Here is a 22,665-nt window from a genome sequence, read left to right as displayed (position 1 = left end):
TATTGTGGTGTTTGCAAAATGCTGTTATGATTTCCTGTCCCTGTCTTGTCAGATTCCTAAAATGCTATAAACTGTAAAAACAAACTGTGAAAGTATAATAAGAGCCATTTGTGGGACTTTTTGGTCCCCATGATTCAATTTAGTTCCATAGGCCTGGTAGCTGAGCAAACAATAAATAAACTGTGACGGGCTGAGTGCCGCAGGCCAAGGAGCAGGACGAGAGACTCCCTCGACATGGAAAGACATTTATTGACGAGACACGAATGGTAAACATAATGGCACTGACGTAGAACATGCATTGTGAACATGAGTAACATCCAACATCGACACAACAACCAGGATCACAATGTGCACCACAAACAGAACCAAAACCATAACAAAGGCCAACAAAGAGGCACACACCAACAGGGGTTAAAATACATACATGTAGGTTAACCTCAGGGGCGTGTTTACAAACAAGACTGTGTGAACTCCCACTGCACGTGGCGGGCTGTATTAATATCATACAATACACCATTAATTATTATTAACTATTAATATACAATACACTGACTAGGACCATGACTCCTCCTTACATGGAAGTGCAAAGTACAGTTATTATGTCATCATAAACCAAGTGCATACCTGTTACTACCAGGAAATAATGTAGAATGTATTATTGCTATCATGTAAGGCCAGGATGAGTGAAGGTCTCTCCGCGGGACAGGAGGAGTCCATGGAGTCTGACTCCAAGGACTGGAAATCATTATACCAGTCCCGGTAGCCAGACATGGTTCCTCACGACTCCCCCGCTTCTGCACCTGGACCACGCTCACCTGGACTACGCTCACCTATTGTAGGAGTCCCCAAGAATATGGGGACTTCCCTGTAAGGTCTGTAGGAGGGGGTTTACTTCCCTTCTTTCCCTTACTCTTTTTACCTTTCCCAGGCTTCCTTCGTCGGTCTGTGTTTCTGTAACGAGTGGAGGCTGAGCAGGATGAGGTGACGAGTTACAGAAAACAAGAACATACATTTATTTACACTAAGAACAAGGAATACGTAACCATTGAGCTAGCGTAACATCAAACACCGACAACAGAACCATAGGGGTTTATATACACACGTTAATGAAAACCAATTACAAACAGGTGTAACATATGGGGGGGGCACACTTACAAACACACATGGGAAGACACTTGGGAGAAGGGGCCATACCATGACAATATTATAAACTGTAAAAGGAAATAACTAAATGTTATAGTGTCAACAATGGGGTCAATTTGGGGTCTTTTCTACTATGCTTCTTTAATTTATCGCTATAGACCTAGATAAGTGAGTGCACACTGAGTGAACTACTGTTACTTTTAATGCTGAGTTATTCAGAGACTGGTTCAACAACCTTTGCAAACATCATTCCACCTAAATAATTCAATCACATGCCAGAAAAAACAGGTTACCTGAAATACTAAAAAAACTCTCAGATAACATTTTGGATATAAGAACTACAACCAAAAGATAATATAATGGAAGATGTATTGTAGGAATTATGTAAGTTATTTTTTCTTTTTAAAATATTTTGAAATTATAGTAATATGTATTCAAAAAACAAATGACGTTCAGAGACGTCGGTGGAAAATCATGGGCATAGCGGTGCTGGGATGAGCATGGTTCATGGAATCCATGACAGTTGCTTGTTTTTATTATCAGCAGGTCAAATGAATAAAGCAATCGACTGAAAGCTTTAGAGATTGCTTGTTTGTGCTTAGCAAAACTTGACTAACATTGTTGGACATGTTGGATCTACTCTCTACATGTTCTCTACATAACTGTGGCCGGTCACACCACAGAACGATGTTGTAGATGATATTGAAGATTGTACCTTGTCAGAACCATATTCTTCCAGGTTCTTATTTGGAAGGTTCACCCAGTACAGAAGGAGATCACTGTCAAACCGGCTTAAGTTAAGGTCTTATGACCTTAGCTAATGATATTTCTGATACAGAAAATAATAAAACTAAATAATTTTAGCAATGCAGGCTACTTTGTCACATATTTCTCCATTACAAAGAGACTTGTTCTGTAAAGGTGGTGCTTCAGAAGTTACTGCTTGAGCAGACCTTAACCGCACCACTGGCCACTAGCATGTTCTACACAGGTCAGTCACAGAACTGCTAGAATACAAGAGGAGAGTCCAAGTTAACTGGTAACATAATATTATGACCTTTTGTGAAATTGATATATGAATGGATATGTGTATATTAGCTAAATAATTTGTTCACATTGTAGCCTATTATAAGCTTTATAGAAGGTAAAGATGACATATTAGAAGACTGGAGGAATACGTTCATTAACACTTCAGCAACAGGGGAGCCTTTAGTACCCAAGTATTTAAGGAGACCTGTAAGGTCAGCTAGCTGATAACACCAACAGCCTACTGGGTGAGCAACCACGCTCTAACAATGGGGGGGCCCGTGTGCAGAAGTTAGATCTTGGATCAGGTAAAACAAAATGAAAAAACTAAACACCATGCCGAGCGTGGAAAAAGGGAGAACAAATGACGCCACGGGAAGAAATGGCAACCCCGATGCACTGGGGGAAACCAAACGAAAACTTCGCAAACAAAACCAGAAAACAAGGAGGAACTCGAGAGGAAAAACTGGAGGGGGGGGGGGGGTACGTGTAAAAACATGGACACCCTCGCAGACAAGAAGTTAATGTGTAGCATGAGGGCGCAAAGACCGCAATACCTTAAGTTACTGGCTAAGAGCTTTGCTTGGCAAAGACTCAGCAGTGAATGGCTGGGTCACTGGGCTTATATAAGGTCTAGCCCAGCTGTTGGGTGTTATACCTGATTAGTAGTGTGGTTGACCCGAGGCCTCCCTCTGGTGGCCGGAGGGGGCCTCGGCCTGGCACCAACCCTTACAAGACCTTTAGTGAAGATATAAAAATGTATTTAAATATTAATAATTGCTGTCATTTATGTTACATAAACCATTATAACAGTGATCAAAACCTCATTTTGTGTACATTGTTATATGTGTACATTGTTATACGACTCAAATTCTTATAAATAAAATTGACAAAAAATAATTTGACAAAATTGATAACTAAAGTCTTACCTTTTGGTGACAGAGATACATAGCAAGTGTTGTTGACTCACATACATATTTTCTAAGGAAGGTTTAGTGATTTGGTTGTGTTTTGCTGCTAATCACTTTCTCATGGGAGTATTACTGGTTAGAGTCTAAGCCATATTAACTGGCAAAAAAAGGTTCTTTAGCTACACTGATATGCTTGATATGTAGGTTGCAATATTTTAGACAGTGATCCATCAGTATACATCACAGACCACAGAAAACAGTTTTTGATATGCTTTCAAAATATTGCTCAACTTCTGGAAACATATACACATCATATATTGTTCAGCGTGGGTATTTACAAATAAGAGTTGTTAAATATAATATAATATAATATAATATAATATAATATAATATAATATAATATAATATAATATTCTTGAACTGGGCCAAAGGTTTCTCATAAACAACAAATCAATAATGTTAAATTATTTATTGATTGATTTGTTTTGTTTGTTTGGCTGGTTATTTTTTTCAGGGTAAAAAAATATATATACTGTGCAGTTTATAAAGTAGTTTAAGATTTAACAAGATTGTGATGTCGGACCCGTCATCGCTATATCGGCTAGCAGACTGAGACGTGGAATAAAGATCTCACTGTTACCGTCTGGGATGACGCAACGCTCCCGGGAAGGCGTACGCCTAGTCGTTTACCTGGACGTCGGTCTATGCCACCTGAGGGAGAGAAAAAGAGGAATTGGTTGACTGTAATGCATTCTAATAATACCCGTCTTTGTACAATATATCACGAAACCGTAATGGATTTCGTTGTGTAACACGTTGTGTAACGTTGTGTAACAGGAAAATACATCACCTTGTCTGAATATGTATGTGTGAACGAGGCGTACACCTATAATAACGTACTGGATTTTACCGAGGTAGTTTGGCAGGCGGTTCAATATTTAAATGTGCACCCCAAACCAACCCTAGTCAGTCCCCTGGGTGAGCCAGTTGTGGAGCAGTTATAGCTGTGATATAATCGGAATTACTTGTATTTTGCCGCTATACGGACTGGTTTACGGACTGCGTGAAGGTTTTTGCTTCCGTGGATAAGGTACACTGTTTTTATGGGATTTGCTTGTATGGAGAAAACTAGAAATAAGCTCTGAGGCGCTTGTCCTGTCTGTTTACTGTTTATTGGTGAACCCTCCCTCCTCTGTACCTATTTGAGCATTCTTTGTATAGTTGTACACTGGTTGTGATTTTTCTGGGTGACCTATGGGTTCCAGTGTTAGTTATGTAAAACCCAAAAAAGGGGAAACCCCGAAGAATTGGCTGTTCCGGTGTGGTTTGGGCTCACATTGTGATCCGTACATTGATTGGCTGGCTGGTTGGACTGAATGTACTGGGTTTAGACAGTATCCACATACAGGCTCGTTTGAAAGGGAGTTTATAGTGCTCAGGGCTATGTTTGTTTATGAGGGATATGGGGACCCTAGCTGGGATTTTCAGTATATGAAGAATTCTTGGCAGACCTGGAGTAAGTCCAAGCCGGTGTGGGACAAGGCGCATGGTGTAAAACCCAATAAGACGCCTGGGTCTGAAATAGCTGTTTTTGCTGCCACACAGCTGAAAGGATTCCCTCCTCTGCTTGTGAAGCATGCACTAATAAGACGGGCTCCTGCTCAGGCAGATGTTTCTGTGCCAAATGCCACAGTCACGTCTGAGCTAAATCAGGAATCTGGGGGGGGGGGGGGGGGGGGGGGGCTCTGGAGGAGGAGCAGACGACAAGCAGACGACAAGCCCACACCTGCCCTCTATCCTAACCTCACCTCCCTACAGCAGGGTGAGACTTCGGGGCATGGCTCCAGCCCCCACTGTGAATGTTTCTGCTCCATTCATGATGCTGGGTGAGAAACTATAGAGTTATGCGTCCTAACATGATTGATATTAAAAATATTTGTGACTGTTTACCTGATCCAACTAATGTCCATGCATTTTAGGTTGCTTTAAAGGGATGCACCAAATATGCTCAATTAACAGGACCTGGTTTCAAGACCATTCTGATGCGCTGTTTAAAGCACAGGTTTACTGAGGAGGAGCTGATTAATGGCATTAAGTCACTGTAGTTTAGCAAGGACACCCTCCCAAATTCGAATAGCGATGCCAGTGTTTATTATTGGGCACAGCATACTAACGTTGACACCTTTGATCAGGAACTGAGGGAATTCCTATTTAGACTACAGGCCCCTCGGAGAGACATTTATGCGGCAACCAACTGCAGATATGGCCCTGATGAGCCATGCTCAGTGTTTGTCTCCTGTTTTACCAGGGCCTGGACTAAGCAGGCAGGCCTTGGATCAACCTCTGAGTCAAGAAATAAGACTTAAGAAATTCTAATTCTAGATAGCTTGACCTGCTAAGTTTCCAAACTTGAAACTTGAAAGCTTGGGCACCCCAGAGTTAACAGAACAAGCTTTGTAAGAGCACCAGATCCTTTTACTTCAACTGCTTGATGCACTGATTCAATAGTGAGTATGTAAGCCTTTTTTTCCTAATGGAATGCTTCAAGTATAGTGCAACCGCATACACTGTGTGCACAATTATTAGGCAAGCTGTATTTTTGAGGATTAATTTTATTATTGAACAGCTACAGTGCTCTCGGTCAATCCCAAGTGTTAATAAACCTCAAACCTGAATATTTAAGAAAGTAAAAGTGAGGTTTGGGCTTTCTTAGGAGAATGTATGTGTGTGCATAATTATTGGGTAACTATTAATGTGCAGAATTATTATGCAACTAAATGAAAAATGGAAATTTCCCGATCTTGCTTGTTTATTTTCATCTGTTAAAGTGAGAATAATAAACAAACAACTAAAAATATACAAATAAACATTTCTAATATTTCAACAACAACAAAAAAATCAGTGACCAATATAGCCCCCCTTCTTTTCAATAACAGTCATAAGCCTTCCATTCATGGAGTCTGTCAGTTTCTTAATCAGTTGACAAACTTTTTGTGCAGCAGCAACCACAGCCTCCCAGACACTGTTCAGAGAGCTGTGCTGTTTTCCTTCACCATAAATCTCCCATTTAAGAAGGACCCAGAATTTCTCAATAGGGTTTAGGTCAGGTGAAGAAGGGGGCCATGTCATTATTCATCTTTAAGGCCTTTACTGGCTAGCCATGCAGTGGAAAATTTGATGCATGTGATGGAACATTGTTCTGCATGAAAGTCATGGCCTTCTTGAAAGATGCTTTCAATCATCATTAGATTCAGTCTTCTCGCCACATAAAAATTAATTGTCAAATATGTATTTGTGTCTTTTTGAAGTGATACTGATTTTATAATAAAATTAATTGACCTCTTTTTTAATCTTTTTTGACCTCTTTTTTAATCTTTTTGATCTTTAATCTGCATTTTCAATTTTTCACTTTTAGCTATAGCTGAAATATCAATTATAAAACATGCAAAGACTTTAGTTTTTTAGCTTCAACACTTTTCCTAACCAAATGCTGATACATGTGTATGGACATATTAGTGTAGTTAGTGATAGTAACTATGAGTGAGTTAATGAATTCTTCTTATTCTTTTTAGTGGGCTATCTGTGAACTATTACTTTAATATTTGTGAACAATTACTGTGAATGAATGAACTCTTATTAGCTCTAAGCAATAAACACCAGAAATCACTTTTGTACCTAGAACCTATAGGAATAATACGACACTAATTAAACACTAATTATATGATTATTAATTAAGAATATTAATTCATGGTCAATAGGTTCTATAACAAAGGTCAGAGAGAAAGAACAGGACTTTAAATATGCCCCAATAAATGTCCCAAAATAAGACCTGGTATGAGTGTATTCATTTACTCACTCAAAGGATGGGGGTTGTCTGTCTTGGTGTCATCCAGCAAAACATTCATTCTCCAGTGGTTCCAAGGTTCTCCTGTAATGAGAGCACCCTGTTCTCCTGAGTCACTCTGATGGCAAGTCTTCATACTCTATGGGCTCACTTATATCCAGACCAGCTGTAAGTCTTTTTTTCCATTCTGTCTTCCATTTTTTTAGACTGCACTTCTACTTTCCTCTGTTGGTTTTATTTATTAGGTCTCTCCTGGATTCCACCTCCTTTGTGTCTGTTCCTTTACAATTGTCTTCAATGCCTCCAGCGCAACAGCATCAGAAACAGTTCATTTTTGAACCGGTCCTCTTCTGCGCCATTCCACAGGCTGATCTCGAATGGGATTGCATATGAGATTCCCCTCAAGTGTGATGTTATGACACAGGACATCATTATGACATTTTTTTTACATTGTTTACATATTTTTCTTTGACATTTGTAATTGCTGTATTTCCTGGCCTTCTTTTACCAATGCCATTACCAACACTAATGTGTTCCTTGGTAGTGCAAGCAGATGGTCTGTTGAATCAAATTGGTGAAAAGTGCAATAAACTCATTCTTCTTTGCACCGATGGAAACCTTTACACTTGTGCACATCTGAGCCACAGCTTCTGCCAGTGTCACAGTTTAAAGGTGATTTTGGACTCCTGTTTGTGCCAGCTAGGGATACATTCAGAGTACACAACTAAGAACATGTGCCAAATTCCATAAATGTAAATGTAAATGAGTGATGTAAATGTAAATTGTGTAATTTCAACATTATCAGAAAATATAAGACAATAATAGCTTTTCCTAGTAGTTCCTTTATCATATTATTGTCTGAGCTACTGAGGTACAGGACGTTTCAGACATAGGTCCTTCCTCAGCTGTGCAAGCTAAGAGCTTCTGAATTAGTAGTAGGAGGAGCCAGTTCATATATGAAAAGTTAGATGTTTAAATCATAATGTTCATTCCATGGGGTTCTAAAGTTCCAAGAGTGTAGATCAGTTCTTATTCTTTGAGATTCCTCATTTCATTGCTCCATAGCAACAGCTGGCAATGCACACAGATATGCCATTAATGCAGTGACTCTAACAGGTTTCTCAACCTGGATTAGTGAACCCTGTATGGTTCACCAGCAGAGACTCTGGCATATATAACATTCCAAAGTATACTTAATTCTGAGCAAAATCTAAATTACCTCATTACTGCTGAACTATGAGGGAGAAATCAGTGAAACACTTGTGCACGCGCACACATAAATAGCCTACTATTTACATTTGTGTATGATGATTTAAACTTTCATATACACGCACTTGTACCTTCAATCACTGGCGCATAAACAAAGAGTTGCACTATGCTTGTGTGTGTTATGGGCATGGCCACGCGTGTGTAAAACAATTTTCAGTGCACCCAGAAATAATTAATTGTAAGAGGAAAGCAGATACTTTACATGTGTACAGTGTGTAAGGAAGACTGTTTGAACTATTAATATTAGGACAGTTATGACATTTGTGTAATAAGGGTAGTGCTTCTCTTAATGACAAATGTAACTTTTCCTATAAACACACACACACACACACATATACTACTATGGTACCTCCACTTCAGTCTGTATGGTGAACAGGTTGGCAAGCAGTGTGGAGAGTCCTGGCACCTTGCAGCCCTGTGCGCTCCAGTTTTTGCTCCAGTAGGCAGATGACAGCATCCCGGTGAGCCCAGTCCCAGTTGGGTACATTCTGCAATACACCTGCACACCACAGGGAGGCATGAGAGAGCTGTGTAAATGACAAACGGTTATGACGGAACAGCGCGCAGAATTGGGTTACTCAAATTATGTTTTCCTCTTATATTTATATGTATTTAACCTCAGGGTTAGTGCTGAGGCATTGGGTTAATAATGATTTATAATGTCTGACTTGATTAAAGCTGTTTCTTATTTATAAGGCAGGATCGCCCACGTCCCACTAAAACATCTGACTAGCGTTATGAAGGTGCAGGTTATTCAATTCTGAGCTCATGCTGGACTGCTAGACCAGAATAGCACTGTAGCATGTGGAGAAAAGGCTTCTCGGGGTCCCAGGCCCCAAAAAGCATGGGGACACCGGTGCGCAGTGGAGAAACGGTAGGTGCTGTGTGTGAGCTTTTTGTACTGTATGTGAGCTTTGCTTTACTGCTGTGTCCAAGCATCCGCACAATCACTCAGGTGTTGGGACTGTACTGCTTAACGGATGTCACACTGGGAATCAAAACAGGAGTGTAAAGTGAGAAATAATCCAAATGACAACTAGGAGCACAATAATTGTCTTGGTGTGTGTGGAACAGAAAAAAAGTGTTTGTGATAGAAGTGGGTGGTTCTATTGATACATGCTTGAAGGAATCAAGTTTAACTTAAAAGGTTTTTGAAGTACAAGCCACTCATGCATTTACTCAGTGTAACAAAGGCTGAAGGCAGCCACCCTACCGCTCGAACCCAGGTCTGACAGGAGGTAAACGTGAGTTCTGACCACCAGAGCAAAAAGCCAGTCTCCATCACACCATCCTACCCTTCGGAGCATGACATTTCGAAAAGCATCGTAGGCATCAAAGGTTCTCCACTCACCTCCCTCCCTCTAACATTCTCTCGCTCTTCCCTCCACTCTCACATGAGTTAAATTCAGATATTGTGCTCCAGGACGTGCTGGGTTAGTCAGAGTGGAGTAACGTTGTTCAGATGTGCTGAGGTACATGTGGTGTGGCACAGGTGATGTTCCACTGCACTGACACAGTGTTCCCTGGGAACTGAGGGGAGTAATCCCTGTAAATCCTTCTTAATCCCGTGCAAAACAACTGAGGTAGCCTGAGAGAGAGAGAGAGAGAGAGAGAGAGAGAGAGAGAGAGAGAGAGAGAAATGTAAAGAGGATGAATAAGTTAACAAGCAACTTAATGACAAAAAGAATGAGAAATCTATTCACACACTATCAGGGATGAGGAGAGTGAGTCTGAAGAAGAAGCTCTTCTATATGACTGTACAATGCATGCGCGTACATACACAAACACACATAATGCCATTATAATGGTTTTAACACTTTTTGACATTAACACATGTAATGTAGTGGAGCTTTAACACAGTGTCACTCATACAACCGCATACATGCACAGAAAGTCCTGAATGGTAAATTGTTTGGCTCGTAAAATCCTACTAATCAAGATGGAACTGTACATTCTGTACATTCTGTTCATTGTGTACATACATATATACATAACCATATACATTGTACGTTGTGTATATAAACATAATATACATATATTGTACATACATTGTTAATATATTTTTGTACAAATATAGAATATATATTCCTCTATGCACCCCTGTTTTCTTTTCCCTCAGTTTGGACAGAGCACTCTCCACCATTTCACTGCGAGTTATACTGTGTATGACTATGTATGTGACAAATAAACCGAACTTGAACTTGAATTTGAACTAATAAACCAATAATCCCAAAAATGAAGCATTAATCCCAAAAGTGAAGTGGTAATCCCATTAATAAAGCACTAATCCCAATGATGAAGCGGTAATCCCACTAATAAAGCATTAATCCCAATAATGAAGCAGTAATCCCACTAATAAAGCACTAATCCCAATAATGAAGCGGTAATACCACTAATAAAGCATTAATCCCAATAATGAAGCGGCAATCCTACTGTTAGAAACTGGTTTAAAGTGACCAGTCCTTCAGGTTCGATCTCGTCCAAGTTACCCTCTGCCCTCTGTAGCCGGATCAATCTGGGGAAGTCAAGAGACACTGACACCAAGGTAGTAAATCAAGAGAGTTCTTCTTTATTGAGGAAAGCACAGAGTATATATGTGTCCTATATCTACTATCTAAATCTACAGGATGATGGGGAAAAGTGAGGCATGTTCTAAGGGTCTCCGTAGAAAGGAATGAGACAAGGATAGTAAAGATTAGATGTTCTCCGCATGAACGACCCACGAGCTGTTCCCGTACCCGCCATGAGCCACTCCTTTGCTTAGAGAGAGACAGGGAGAGAGAGAAAGAGAAAGGGAGGGGTAAAGGAGACAAGAAGAAGGAGTGGAAGACCTCGGGCGACCATCTTGCGGTCAAGCCGCCATATCATGGCTGATAGGCAGAGACCTTGCGTTGGGTGCCTGAAGACAGAAAGGCTCCAGTATCTAACACCTACTAATAAAGCACTGATAACTTTTTAAGTTTTAAATTAAAAAAACAAGTGCTTGCCTGACCATCACATAAAAATACAGAAGCCATATGTCCTATCAAAACACCAGCTGTTCTGCTCTGGTTAGGTTATAATGTAACCTATTTATGAGTGTCATGTAGAATAATTAGACAACTGATAACTGACAATTATATTTGATATTTATATCAGTGAGTAAATCACTAAATTTTCCATTTTTGAGCTGCATTGTTGATGACTGAATTTTTTAGTTCTTTAAAATCAACATTGGTATTGGTGACTATATTTTCACAACAGTCAGACCCTAACACACACACAGTGATGCACAGCGACTTCCTTGAAGCAGGATTTTTTCCCCCTTTGAATTTTTTGCCTTTTTGTGCTCACGGTAGCAGGCAATCTGAGCCATACGGCCCAAAGAGAACAATGCGTGTCCCATTATCTCTCTAGCACTGGTGTTCTGCTCCTTTATCCCTCACTCTCTAAAATGTCTAAGAATAAGTTAAACAGATCCCAGTGCTAATTTAACCCCAGAAGCTACATATTCAGGTAAAGCACTGGGATCTAGTAACTAGATATTGTCATACTGGCACATATTATATGCAGCCCAGGATATCAAACAGAAATACACCATTTGGAGTTTCCAACACTGTCTTTATTGGCCTCCATTGATATTAAGAAGACACTAGGTACCAGCTGGACAGATCCTCACATCTGGAAAAAAGACCATGTTCACACAGCTGAGTACAGGAAAGGAGCCGGTAGGGTGAAATACAAACTATTGAACTTTTGAAAAAAGTTATCACGAAGTGGCATACAACACCTCATAAATATGGGGTTTACAGAATGGCAAGCAGCACATATCCATTAGATGTCCAAAACACTCTCTCTCTCTCTCTCTCTCTCGCACACACACACACTCACACACCCTCAAAATCCTGAAAGAGCATTAAACACCTTTGAGTCATTGTTTGCATCCACAACAGATCAATTATTAGTAAGTTATTAATACATGTTATTAAGGTCAATTTCACAGTCAAATTCTTCAGGTTCTGCAGTCTTTCAAGCAAGCCTCCTGTCAATGAAATTCAGATTATCTGATTCCCTCAGATTATCATTGCAGCGCAACATTTAATAAATAAGACCTTTAAAAACAACCCTAATTCTACAGCTGTCAGTTCACAATACTGGAATTTAAGTAGTGTTAAGAGTTATGCCGAATGCAGTAACTCTACACACTAAAGATGAGTCACAAACAGTTCCTGTTCATGTTCAGTGTCTCCACCTTAGCACTGCTGGAAGAGGCTAAATTCCTCAATCCAATAAAACAGTGTCATTCACTGTCTTTGTGTCTTTGTGAGTTTTTGTGGGAAGGGTGGAGGAAGAACAAATATTCTAAAATATGTTCCAAGAGTGTAGATCCAAAGATCTGCTGCCATTAAAACATTATACAGTATATGTTCATGGTACCCATAAAAAGATGAATTCATAACTTATCCAGTCAGTACACTTCTTTGAATCCACACGTAGAACACCACTGCATTCCTTCAAGGGAGATTTATGCAACTGTGCTTTTGTAAACTGTTCAATAACCAAAATACACAAACACTTCAGGAAACTGAGATCGTATCACATCATGAACAGGACACAATGATATTTGCAAAGTTAAAAGTAAATGTGTCATACAAGGTTTCAAGCAGATCCAAACTCCATGCATCCGATTGGCTAATAGCAGCAGGGACCCGATTCCCCACCGATTGTATTCTAAACTCAGATGAATGGATCAGTTGACTGGTTTTACCTACCAACACCTTAATTCTTCTTCAGAGATCTAAGCTTGTTTTTGGTGATTCTTCAGTGGTGTGAAACTGCTAAGGTTTTGCTGCTAGGAGGGCTTTGTGTGAGGGTTGTGGGAACTACAGACACTGTGCCTTAAAAGCACTGTCAGGCAGAGCTGTACATGTGGTGCAAGACAAAATGGCATCCTGCTAAAACAAACAAACACCCACACACCCATCGACCTTCAATTCATTGAACAGATCTTTATAGTGTGTGTTGCGATGCACACTAATACACATTACAACCAGCGTCGGTGTTGACAGGCTGTGCTGGTTCAGTCAGTCCTCAAAGAGCACTGACTGCCTCAGGCGAATCCTTCACTGAGGCGCGAACCCCACGGCTGGCGGGTTATTGGGTCAGACGCTGGGGCCGCATTCGCGTTCATGAAAAGCATGACGAGAGAAAACTGTGGCACTGTGGCACATTGGCCGTCAGGGAGAAAGTCTGGCTTCGGTCCATGGCTGAGAATAAATAAACAGTAAGAGTTTTGTTTTTTTGTTTTTTTTAAATCACATTTGCAGTTGTGTTCCTGGAGGAAATAACTTGCTTTCCTCATGACTCGTGTACTGCGTGCAAGGATGAGAAGGGAAAGGTTTTTTTTCCCCCCCTCATCATCCAGTTCAGTGCCTGTAGCTCAGTTTGATTGGATCACCAGATGTGAGTCACAGCAAATGCCATCCTACATGTACATGCTTGTGCATGCTGGTTGGCTGAAGTGCATGTCCATCAGCCAGCTCACCGAATGAACGGTTTCCAGACACATGTTCCTTATGTGACCTTCTCATGCTGTATCTGATAATAACAAGCCTGCAGAGAAGAGAAAGAATTTCAGACAAAGGAAGGAGAATTAAAATTGTACATCCATTTAAAAGTGTACATCCATTTAAGGTTGTTTCAGCTCATTTGATAATCATGCTCTGGATGGGTTTGGGGTGTGTGTGTGTGTGTGTGTGTGTGTGTGTGTGTGTGTTTATATGCATATGCGTGTATGTGTATTAGTGTATGTTTGGTGGGTGTATGTGTGTGCGTGTGCGCGATGTACTTTTAGGGTAGTAAACATGATGCCGTGCTCTCCATGCTGCACACATGGATCCATGAGGTCTTCAATCAGATTGACCTCTGACCCCAAGTTTCTTATCCTGACACACACACAAACAAAAACAAATCAGAATCAGAGACACTTTTACAGACCCAGGAGCAGTTTGGGCATGATCTCTGGTGGTCAGCTCACCATCATAGTGATGAACTGAATGGAAAGAGCTCAGTACAGGGCAGGAGAAGAGAAACCCAGAGTTTAATCTCATTGTTTTATAATGAAGCTGGAACTTAATTAAACCTCCAGCCAAGCCGTTAAAAGTTAGAGGCCAAGTCATGCTTGTCAGAATGCTGATCTGAACAGCCACGCCCTTTAGAATGTGCTGATCCATGTGTCACGTACCGGGCACGCAGTACCACATAGAGGAAAACAGGAAACAGATCATCCATGGACCACAGGAAGTCCTGCTTCAGCAATAAAAGCACTTCTTGGGTTATCTCCTCAAAGGTTATCTGGATTACCTGCAGCTTGTCGGAGGGGGTGAAGGTGGTGCTGGAGGAACCAAAGCAGAACACCATAAAGAAATAGTGAAAATACAAAAGTGATTCCTCTGTAGCTGAGGATGTCAACAATCCAACCTGATTTGCTGCAGAGTCTCCACAGCTGAGGCAAAACAAGCATCTTTAGTGCTGGAAAGAACCTACACACACACACACAAAATTATACCCAACAAGAATCAAGGCACTATGAACTCAACCAGTACCTTACATCTGTAACCTGTAACTCACTACCAGACGTGGTGGTTACTACCACACACACACACACACACACACACACACACACACACACACACACACACACACACACACACACACACACACACACACACACACACACAGTGTAAGAGTTTAGGAGCAGCACACCTACCTGCTGCTTCTCTCCATGCAGGGTGAAGGTCACCGGCCAAAACTTCCTACAAGAACGCAGAGAAATTGGTAAAGGACTCACATGCAGGCCAGATGGACAGCCAGTGTGTGTGTGTGTGTGTGTGTGTGTGTGTGTGTGTGTGTGTGTGTGTGTGTGTGTGAGAGTGTGTGTGTGTGTGTGTGTGTGTGTGTGTGTGAGAGTGTGTGTCTCACTGCTGCACTCCGAGGAAGGCAAGGAGCGCAAGGTCTGGCTGCTTGTTGAGCCGCAGCACACACTCCCAGTACACATCATCCTCCTTCTCCTTCTCCAGAGCGTAGAGGGTGAACAGGGGAGGGTAGAGACGTGGCAGCAGCACAGGCAGGAGCAGGGCGGAGCTGCTCACCACATGCCTGCAGGGGAACACACACACACGCGCACACACTCCATTTCCATACTTTGCATGTGGTATGTGTAGAGAGCAAGAGAAGCATCTTTGGGGCGTGAAGGATGGGGCAGGACTGGCCCGCTGCTCACACTGGTCTTGGAGACTCCAGCTGGGCTTCGGTGGAGTCCGAATCCTTCCTGGCATTAGAAGATTCAGGCAACATGCCACCTTCTTCTGGAAGATCAGGAAAAAGGAACCTAAAACAGACACACATACACAAATTCCCTTACCATGAAAGAGAGGGTATCTAAATACATTTAGAGGTATGAAAGCACACACACACACACACACACACACACACACACACACACACACAGACCTGACAATCTGAAAGATGCGGCTGAGGTAGGATTTGATCTCGTTGACTGCCTGCTGCAGCAGCCTGCGGTTGGCGCCCACACCCACGTACGTCATCCGGTACACTGCAACCAGCGCCTCCACCAAGCGCCCCAGAGGGTGCAGTGGGGTGTCACATGCCTGGGGCCAAAGGTCAGAGGCCAAGGGCAATGAAGAGCATGCAGCACAGTTCAGTCACCTGGCTGGAGAGGAGTTGAAAGCTGACCTTGCCGAGGTAGCGGCGGATGGTGTCGTACTTCTCTAAAGTAACAGGCCCCATGTGCTGAGGGATGAACTCTAAACTCTCCAGAGTTTTATTATGGGAGCGACTCAACAACTCAGGACTACAAAATACACACACGCACGTGCACACACACAAACACACACACACACACACATTTATTTGACTTTGGTGCATATACTGTATATGTACATTATGGTCTTTGTCTATGTGCATGTCTGCCTGTTTAAGTGTGCGCACACGCGCGCGTGCATGTGTGCGTGCGTGCACCTGTCTCTGTGCTGCCTCCTGTTGGTGGTGAGCGCTATGGCGACGCTTTCCCAGGCTGTGCTGGTGTCTCCCTGCCCCGCTGTTTCACAGCCCAGGCTGTTCCAGCACTCTCCAAACACCGCCTTCCACTTCTCCTCCGAGGGCACAGCTAACCGGCCCAGCTTACTACACGCACAAACACACACACAAATACGCACGCACGCACAAGCACACACACAGACACAAATATGCACATGCACACAAACAGACACACACACACAGCATGCACAAATCCGCATACACCCAACATGCATCGTTGCAGAGATACAACCCCACACGTTACCACAGGCACACCCACAGTTAAACATGTGTGCTGCGTACGCAGAGGGAGAGGCAAAGCGGACATACAGCGTGCATCTCCTCTCCTTGTCCGAGTCATACAGGTTGGGTTTATAGTAGGAGCCGGAGATCTTCAGGCCTGTGCCCCACACGCCACCAAAGGAACCATCGATGTAGTCGCCATTAGGCATGGTCAAAGTGCCCTGCGCAAAGGTGAGCATGGGCGTGAGTGCGAGCGAGACACGCAGGCAAAACACGTGGGCGAGACACCTCGCTACATCACCTTGCCGCTGAGAGTCCAGTCCTCTGAGAAATCACCCTCAAAGGTCGTGTCGTCTTCTGAAAGCAAAACCCCTGTTCCCTGAGTGTGTGCAAGAAAAGAAAAAGGAAAAAAACCGTTAAATGAATAAGAGAAAGGGCAATTCGTCTGGCGCTGCATTTTGGCGTGCGTGTGCGTGATCCCAGGACAGCGAGTCTCACCATCATCTTGTTGCCGCTGAAGTTTCCCTCGTAGTAGAGGCCGAACTGGGTGACGATGACTCCAGTCCCCTGCCTCTGGTCATCCTGCCACAAGCCCATATACTTCTCCCCTCTGAGACCCATCAAACACAGCCCCCCGCGGACATATGCACACCCACCCATACACACACAACCATGTGCACAAACTTCAAATTAAGACATATATTTATATATGTTTCATATCTCAAGTTATATATCTCAGACACACATATTTGTATTTGTTTATCCGGTTTGTCCACAGTACCCTGACTGCAAACAGCCACGGGAGTGTGTGCCGCTCAGCATGGCGAAACGTCTCCCACCTGGTGATGTCATCGAAGACGCCGTAGCCCGTTCTCTTGTCCTGCACCCATTGGCCGATGAAGACGCTGGGGGAGGTGGAGTTCAGCTTGCCGCTACGCATCATGCCATGGCCATGCCGCATGTTCTCCTGAAACGAGCCCTCATACACCTCACCCGAGGCGTACCTGCATATGCGCGTGCACACACCCATATGTGTTTTTATATATATATATATATATATATATATATATATATACATATACGCACACACACGCGAGTGCACACACACACGCGCACGCACACGCGCACGCGCACACACGCACACACACGCACACGCGCACACACACACAACCCACCCCCTACCTCAGGGTCCCAAAGCCATGCATCTTGCCATCCTTCCACTGGCCTTGGTAATGGTCACACTTGTTAAGGGTTTTGTTAGGAACAATATAATCACCAAATCTGGGAAACAGAAAAACAAACAGTAACAGGACTGAAGCTCCTTACACCTGCTCATAAAGACTTGAGGAAGGAACCAAATGGTTGATGGGAGGTGTGACTGACCCGTCCTCGAAACCGTTCTTAAACGTTCCAGTGTATGTCCTGCCATCTGGCCATTTCAAAATGCCCCTAGGACACAAACTCAAAAAATTCACATTCTCTCCCTTTTCAGTCCCTTCCAGTCAGACCCCTCCCCAAGACACTGACCTCCCCAGAAATACCCACCTCCCATGGGGTTTGCCGGAAACCCAGCGGCCCTCGTAGGTGGCTTCCTTTAGTCTGCTGTCCTTATAGAAAGTGTAGGAGGCGGTACGGGAGATGGGTGGGTCTGCTCTCATCCCCGCCCCTACAGGGGGCTGTGCCATGTCTGGCCCCACCCCTATCAATGCCTGTTCCACTGCTTGATTGATGGCACGCAACCATTTAGCCTAAAACCACACAAACCCACACAGATAATCATTGAATCTCAGCATATATGGACATACATTCTATAGATATATTTAAATCAGCTCTGACAAAATCCTCCACCTTTTCTGAAGGAGAAGAGGCCAGCAATGTGAAGCACTCCTCAGGCGAGGTGACCTTTAATCCATACCTAGAAAACACAACGTAAGTAATATCGAGTTAACAGTAAAACACACTCATTAGCAAGCAATTTGTGATCAGTGCACTCACAGGCCAGTGTTCTCCTCAGATATAGGCTCCACCCACAGCGTGGGCAAGGGGAAGACATGATGGGTGGAGAACTGAACAGTGTGGGGGAGAAGAGAGTCATTATAATGAGAGATCAATTGCTACAGTAACAGACACTGCTGTTTATTGCTGGGAGGTTTCACTAGACAGCTAAATGCTTCTAAATAGTGCAAAGCATTCCAAAAGCACATCAGACTCCTTTTCATCACCGGCATGCCTCCACACGTTACACGGTTGCAAGCACTATATGTGTGTGTATATATATATATATATATATATATATATATATATATATATATTATATTTATATTATATATATATCTATCTCTCTCTCACACGTTAGCACACATACTCAGCAAGGCTGCACAATACATCACCAATTATCATTACTGCAATATAGCACAGCAATATGTGACAGAAATGTTGGTTTGTTATGTGTGCTCATGTTAGGAGTGTTCATCTGTGATCTTTGAGGGTTTTAACCAATCAGTGAAGCCCCCCGGGGTCTTCAAGCATGTGACATGGATGTTTCAGAATAACATTTGTTATTAGACTGCAAATCATGTCATAATTATGCCAATATAAACACCAATATAACCACAGCATGATCTTCTGTATCTATTGTGCAGCACTCGCACTCACACACACACACACACTTTTTACACAACTCCCAAACCAAAAGTAACTGGAGAAGTACAGGGAGAACTAAAGCTGGATGAAAAGCATCCAACACCACTAAAGGGACAGAAGAGAACAGATAAGGGCACTGCACTGGGGGGATACAGGCTGGGTGGCTGGGTGGGTTGGGGGGCTTAGATCAGGCACTGCAGAGGGCTTGGATCAGGCACATCTGTGCCACTGGCTCCGAATCGAGCTTGCCAGCGCCAACGTCCTAGCTATGAAGCATAACAACCATTTAAATCCAACATTGCGACATTGCGACATACGGCAGCGTGAAGCAGCGGCTTTGCGAGGCGTCTCACTGAACGCCGCGTGTGCCGTGGAGCAGCACAGCGTGGCACAAATGTTCACTGACACATCACTGAGGTCACAGCGGACGGGACACCAGCTCAGAGACAGAACCGTACAATTAGAGACTACGGCACTGAGCCCAGCCCTGGACACTAGGGGGAGCTGTGCTGGAGAGGTAGGCGCGTTCTACTACTCTTGCACTGTTCATACTTACAAAGCCCTTAGAGGGAAGCACTCCCTACCAGGACAGAAATAAACATCAGGGGTCCCTCACACACACAGTCCAGCACGTCAGTCCACAAGAGATGATTGCAAGCCGTGAAATGGGGTAAAGAGTTAAAATAAATAAAGCAGCGAAAGGAAAAAAATTAATAAATAAAATAAAAAAGTTCTAGACTGTGTACTGAAATCTAAATGCCAAATTTAAAATTGCACTCTTTGGTTTATAACCGATAAGATTTTAGATGAGGCATTGTTTATTGTTATTGTTTACTACTTATTACTTTTATAAGATTACATAAGATCACTTTTTTGGACAGTCTTTTGCAATGTTTTGCATTGGAATAAAATTCGCAGTTTGTGTTAAATTAATCTGCATAGTATATAGTGACATATCTGTAAAATAATACATTTTATGAACACGAAACCAACTGAAAATTGAACCAAAACTTTACCATAGAAAAGAAAATTGTATCAAAATGAGAAATGCGTGTATACTTACACCCCTAGTACAAGCAGAGACAACAGCAGAGAAGGTTGAGGGAGAGGGGATGAGAGAAGAGGAGAGGGGAGGAGAGAAGGGGAGGGGAGGAGAGGTGGCATACCTGCGCGTGGACGAGGGCGTCATTGAAGAGGATGAACCAGTTGACGGAGAAGCGACCAGCGTTCTGCAGAGTCAGAGCTTTGTTGCTGCTCTCGCACAGCAGGCGTCGGGAGGACTTACGCAGCGAGTCCTGAGGTGGGGTGGGCATCAGACAGTCACTCACACACTGCTATCACACAGCCCCCATACCTAAGTCAGCTCTCTGCCACACACACACACACTCAGATAACTGGGGAATGGCTCTCAAAACTCAGTTATTTTGGGACATAGCAGAGGTAGCGTTCCAGACTGTCAGTGACGTGTGGCACGTTTGCACCAAATTTTAAAAAACTGCATACACTAGAGAAAGAATACATGCACACGCACGCGCACACACACACACACACTCACAGATTCAAGATTTTTATTAGTCACATGCGTTATTTGTAGCTGATACAAAAACACAGTGAAATTTAAGCCAGCTTCTCTGAAGACAGATAAAGAGAGAGAGGAAGATAAAGAGAATCACAGGGGAACAAAGTTGGTGGTTGAGCAGTGTGTAATGAGGCCTGATTTGCTCACCGTCATCTTCCCGGGAAAGCTCTTCCAGAAGTGCAGGGTGTGCTCAGCCTCCATCCTCTTCCTCTTCAGATGAAGAGCCAGTGACTCATACCCAGAGCTCATCTCTTGCAGCTTCTGATGTTCCACAGAGCTCTGAAAGAAATTCACACACACAAAACACAGAAGGAATTCACACACATAGACCTGTACAAAAAAAACCCCACTGAAATACAGTCAATGTTTTATTACACACTTTTATTAAGTAAAATGTGGGTGGGTGGGTGGGTGTTGCCTACCGCCTCATAACACACAGCCAGTTTGAGCAGCAGGCGTCCGTACTCATGCAGGTGGCGGATGGGCAGGTAAAAGAGATGAGTGAGAACTTCTGTCATCGACGCCGCCTCTTCGGTACACTCGGACAGCTTATGTACAAGCTCCGCCCCCTTCCCAAACACATCCCTGCGGGGCGGGGCGGGGGTGTTCGGTGGAGAAGTGAGATACTGAACCCAAGACATGGAGACCGACCAGCTTCAAATGAGTTTTGCAGTGAACTAAATTTCTATTTCAGGAACTGACTGACAACAGTAAGTTCTTATTTCAGTGTGAGGAAGACTATTCACACTATTCTCATAACTCTCAATATTCTCAGAAAAATCACTGCACTAATTACTGGCCCTAATCTCTCTCTCTCTCTCTCACACACACACACACACACACACACACACACACACACACACATATATATATATATATTAATATGACTCACTGGCAAGGTTTGACAAGAGCATGAAAGCCCCCCATGACTAGCATGTTCCCCACTGCAGAGGAGTACCTATTAGCACAAACACACACAACACAGAGAGACTGAAAACAAAAGAACTGTAGATCTCACTTTAATGTGAGCATAAAGTCAGAACAGTATTACTGAATCATGGTATTTTTATACCTATAGATGGTTCTGTGTGTGTGTGTGTGTGTGTGTGTGTGTGTGTGTGTGGGTGTGGATGTGGGGGGTCTGTGTGTGTGTGTGTGTGTGTGGATGTGGGGGGTCTGTGTGTGTGTGTGTGTGTGTGGGTGTGGATGTGTGTGTGTGGGGGTGTGAGTACTTGCTCAGAATACGTGTCCAGAAACAGGTGTGCGTGGTCAAGCATAACAAGGCCTCTGACATCACGTGAGCACCTCAGGAAGGAGGTCAGGGAGGCAGAGTTCTGACCTGTTAGCTGAGACAGGCGGCTAAAACGACCAATGAGACTTTGCAGAAGTCCAGTACAGGGTGGCCCCAGGGTGGAGCTTAAGGTATCTGAGAGCATAAACACAGGAACCAAAGAAAATTTCAAATCTAGGACTCTTAACACACCATTTCATTGTATAACACCCACACACACATACCCAGTTTAAGCAGTGGCTGGAACAGGGCACTCATCACACTGATTAGCCTGCTGTAGTGTTTCCTCTCGGCTGCTGCGAGCTCATGCAGGCTGGCGACGGAGACTGACACGTTGCGGTCGGCCAGTGCTGCACAGCTCCTCCCACCCGCGTACACACTGCTCACGTAGCCCAACTACAGCATGCACACATGCAAAATCAAGCAAGAGTAGAAAGGCAATGAAAAACTGGCCTATTCTTCACAATATTTCTCTAACAGTATATAATTACCTTTAATACATCTAATTTTCTCTAATATATAATTATTTTATATTCCCTAATAGAGAAGAAAAAACTTATTTACAACTGTGACCACTTATCTGAACACTGATTTAAGATTTAAACATTGCTAGATTGTTTTAATAGCAGAGCCAGTGCTG

At 43.1% G+C, this 22,665-nt stretch overlaps 1 protein-coding gene across 5 annotated transcripts in view; it reads right to left on the bottom strand.

Moving 5' to 3' along the window:
* Nucleotides 1–11,772: 11,772 nt before the first annotated feature.
* als2b (alsin Rho guanine nucleotide exchange factor ALS2 b) overlaps nucleotides 11,773–22,665 on the bottom strand; it is a 19,769-nt gene continuing 8,876 nt past the window's right edge. For 3 of the 5 annotated variants that reach the window (XM_035524754.1, XM_035524750.1, XM_035524756.1), the window contains exons 11-36: nucleotides 22,250–22,421; nucleotides 21,971–22,160; nucleotides 21,627–21,692; nucleotides 21,157–21,319; nucleotides 20,882–21,013; nucleotides 20,322–20,450; nucleotides 19,712–19,735; nucleotides 18,508–18,578; nucleotides 18,361–18,427; nucleotides 18,058–18,260; nucleotides 17,896–17,961; nucleotides 17,695–17,793; nucleotides 17,352–17,516; nucleotides 17,011–17,122; nucleotides 16,814–16,891; nucleotides 16,600–16,733; nucleotides 16,213–16,377; nucleotides 15,928–16,045; nucleotides 15,685–15,842; nucleotides 15,455–15,562; nucleotides 15,154–15,330; nucleotides 14,942–14,987; nucleotides 14,653–14,714; nucleotides 14,417–14,566; nucleotides 14,021–14,117; nucleotides 11,773–13,785 (exon numbers count right to left, since the gene is read on the bottom strand). In XM_035524754.1, coding sequence (XP_035380647.1) covers nucleotides 13,747–13,785; nucleotides 14,021–14,117; nucleotides 14,417–14,566; nucleotides 14,653–14,714; nucleotides 14,942–14,987; nucleotides 15,154–15,330; nucleotides 15,455–15,562; nucleotides 15,685–15,842; nucleotides 15,928–16,045; nucleotides 16,213–16,377; nucleotides 16,600–16,733; nucleotides 16,814–16,891; nucleotides 17,011–17,122; nucleotides 17,352–17,516; nucleotides 17,695–17,793; nucleotides 17,896–17,961; nucleotides 18,058–18,260; nucleotides 18,361–18,427; nucleotides 18,508–18,578; nucleotides 19,712–19,735; nucleotides 20,322–20,450; nucleotides 20,882–21,013; nucleotides 21,157–21,319; nucleotides 21,627–21,692; nucleotides 21,971–22,160; nucleotides 22,250–22,421 — 2,991 coding nt within the window. In that variant the 3' untranslated portion in view covers nucleotides 11,773–13,746. The remainder of the gene's footprint in view (nucleotides 13,786–14,020; nucleotides 14,118–14,416; nucleotides 14,567–14,652; nucleotides 14,715–14,941; nucleotides 14,988–15,153; nucleotides 15,331–15,454; nucleotides 15,563–15,684; nucleotides 15,843–15,927; nucleotides 16,046–16,212; nucleotides 16,378–16,599; nucleotides 16,734–16,813; nucleotides 16,892–17,010; nucleotides 17,123–17,351; nucleotides 17,517–17,694; nucleotides 17,794–17,895; nucleotides 17,962–18,057; nucleotides 18,261–18,360; nucleotides 18,428–18,507; nucleotides 18,579–19,711; nucleotides 19,736–20,321; nucleotides 20,451–20,881; nucleotides 21,014–21,156; nucleotides 21,320–21,626; nucleotides 21,693–21,970; nucleotides 22,161–22,249; nucleotides 22,422–22,665) is intronic. The other 2 variants (XM_035524763.1, XM_035524767.1) reach the window with 2 other exon arrangements.

This window comes from Electrophorus electricus, chromosome 1 (genome assembly GCF_013358815.1).
Source record: "Electrophorus electricus isolate fEleEle1 chromosome 1, fEleEle1.pri, whole genome shotgun sequence".
NCBI lineage: Eukaryota > Metazoa > Chordata > Actinopteri > Gymnotiformes > Gymnotidae > Electrophorus > Electrophorus electricus.
The sequence above is the reverse complement of the archived record's forward strand: the minus strand, read 5'-3'. Positions and strand labels throughout refer to the sequence as shown.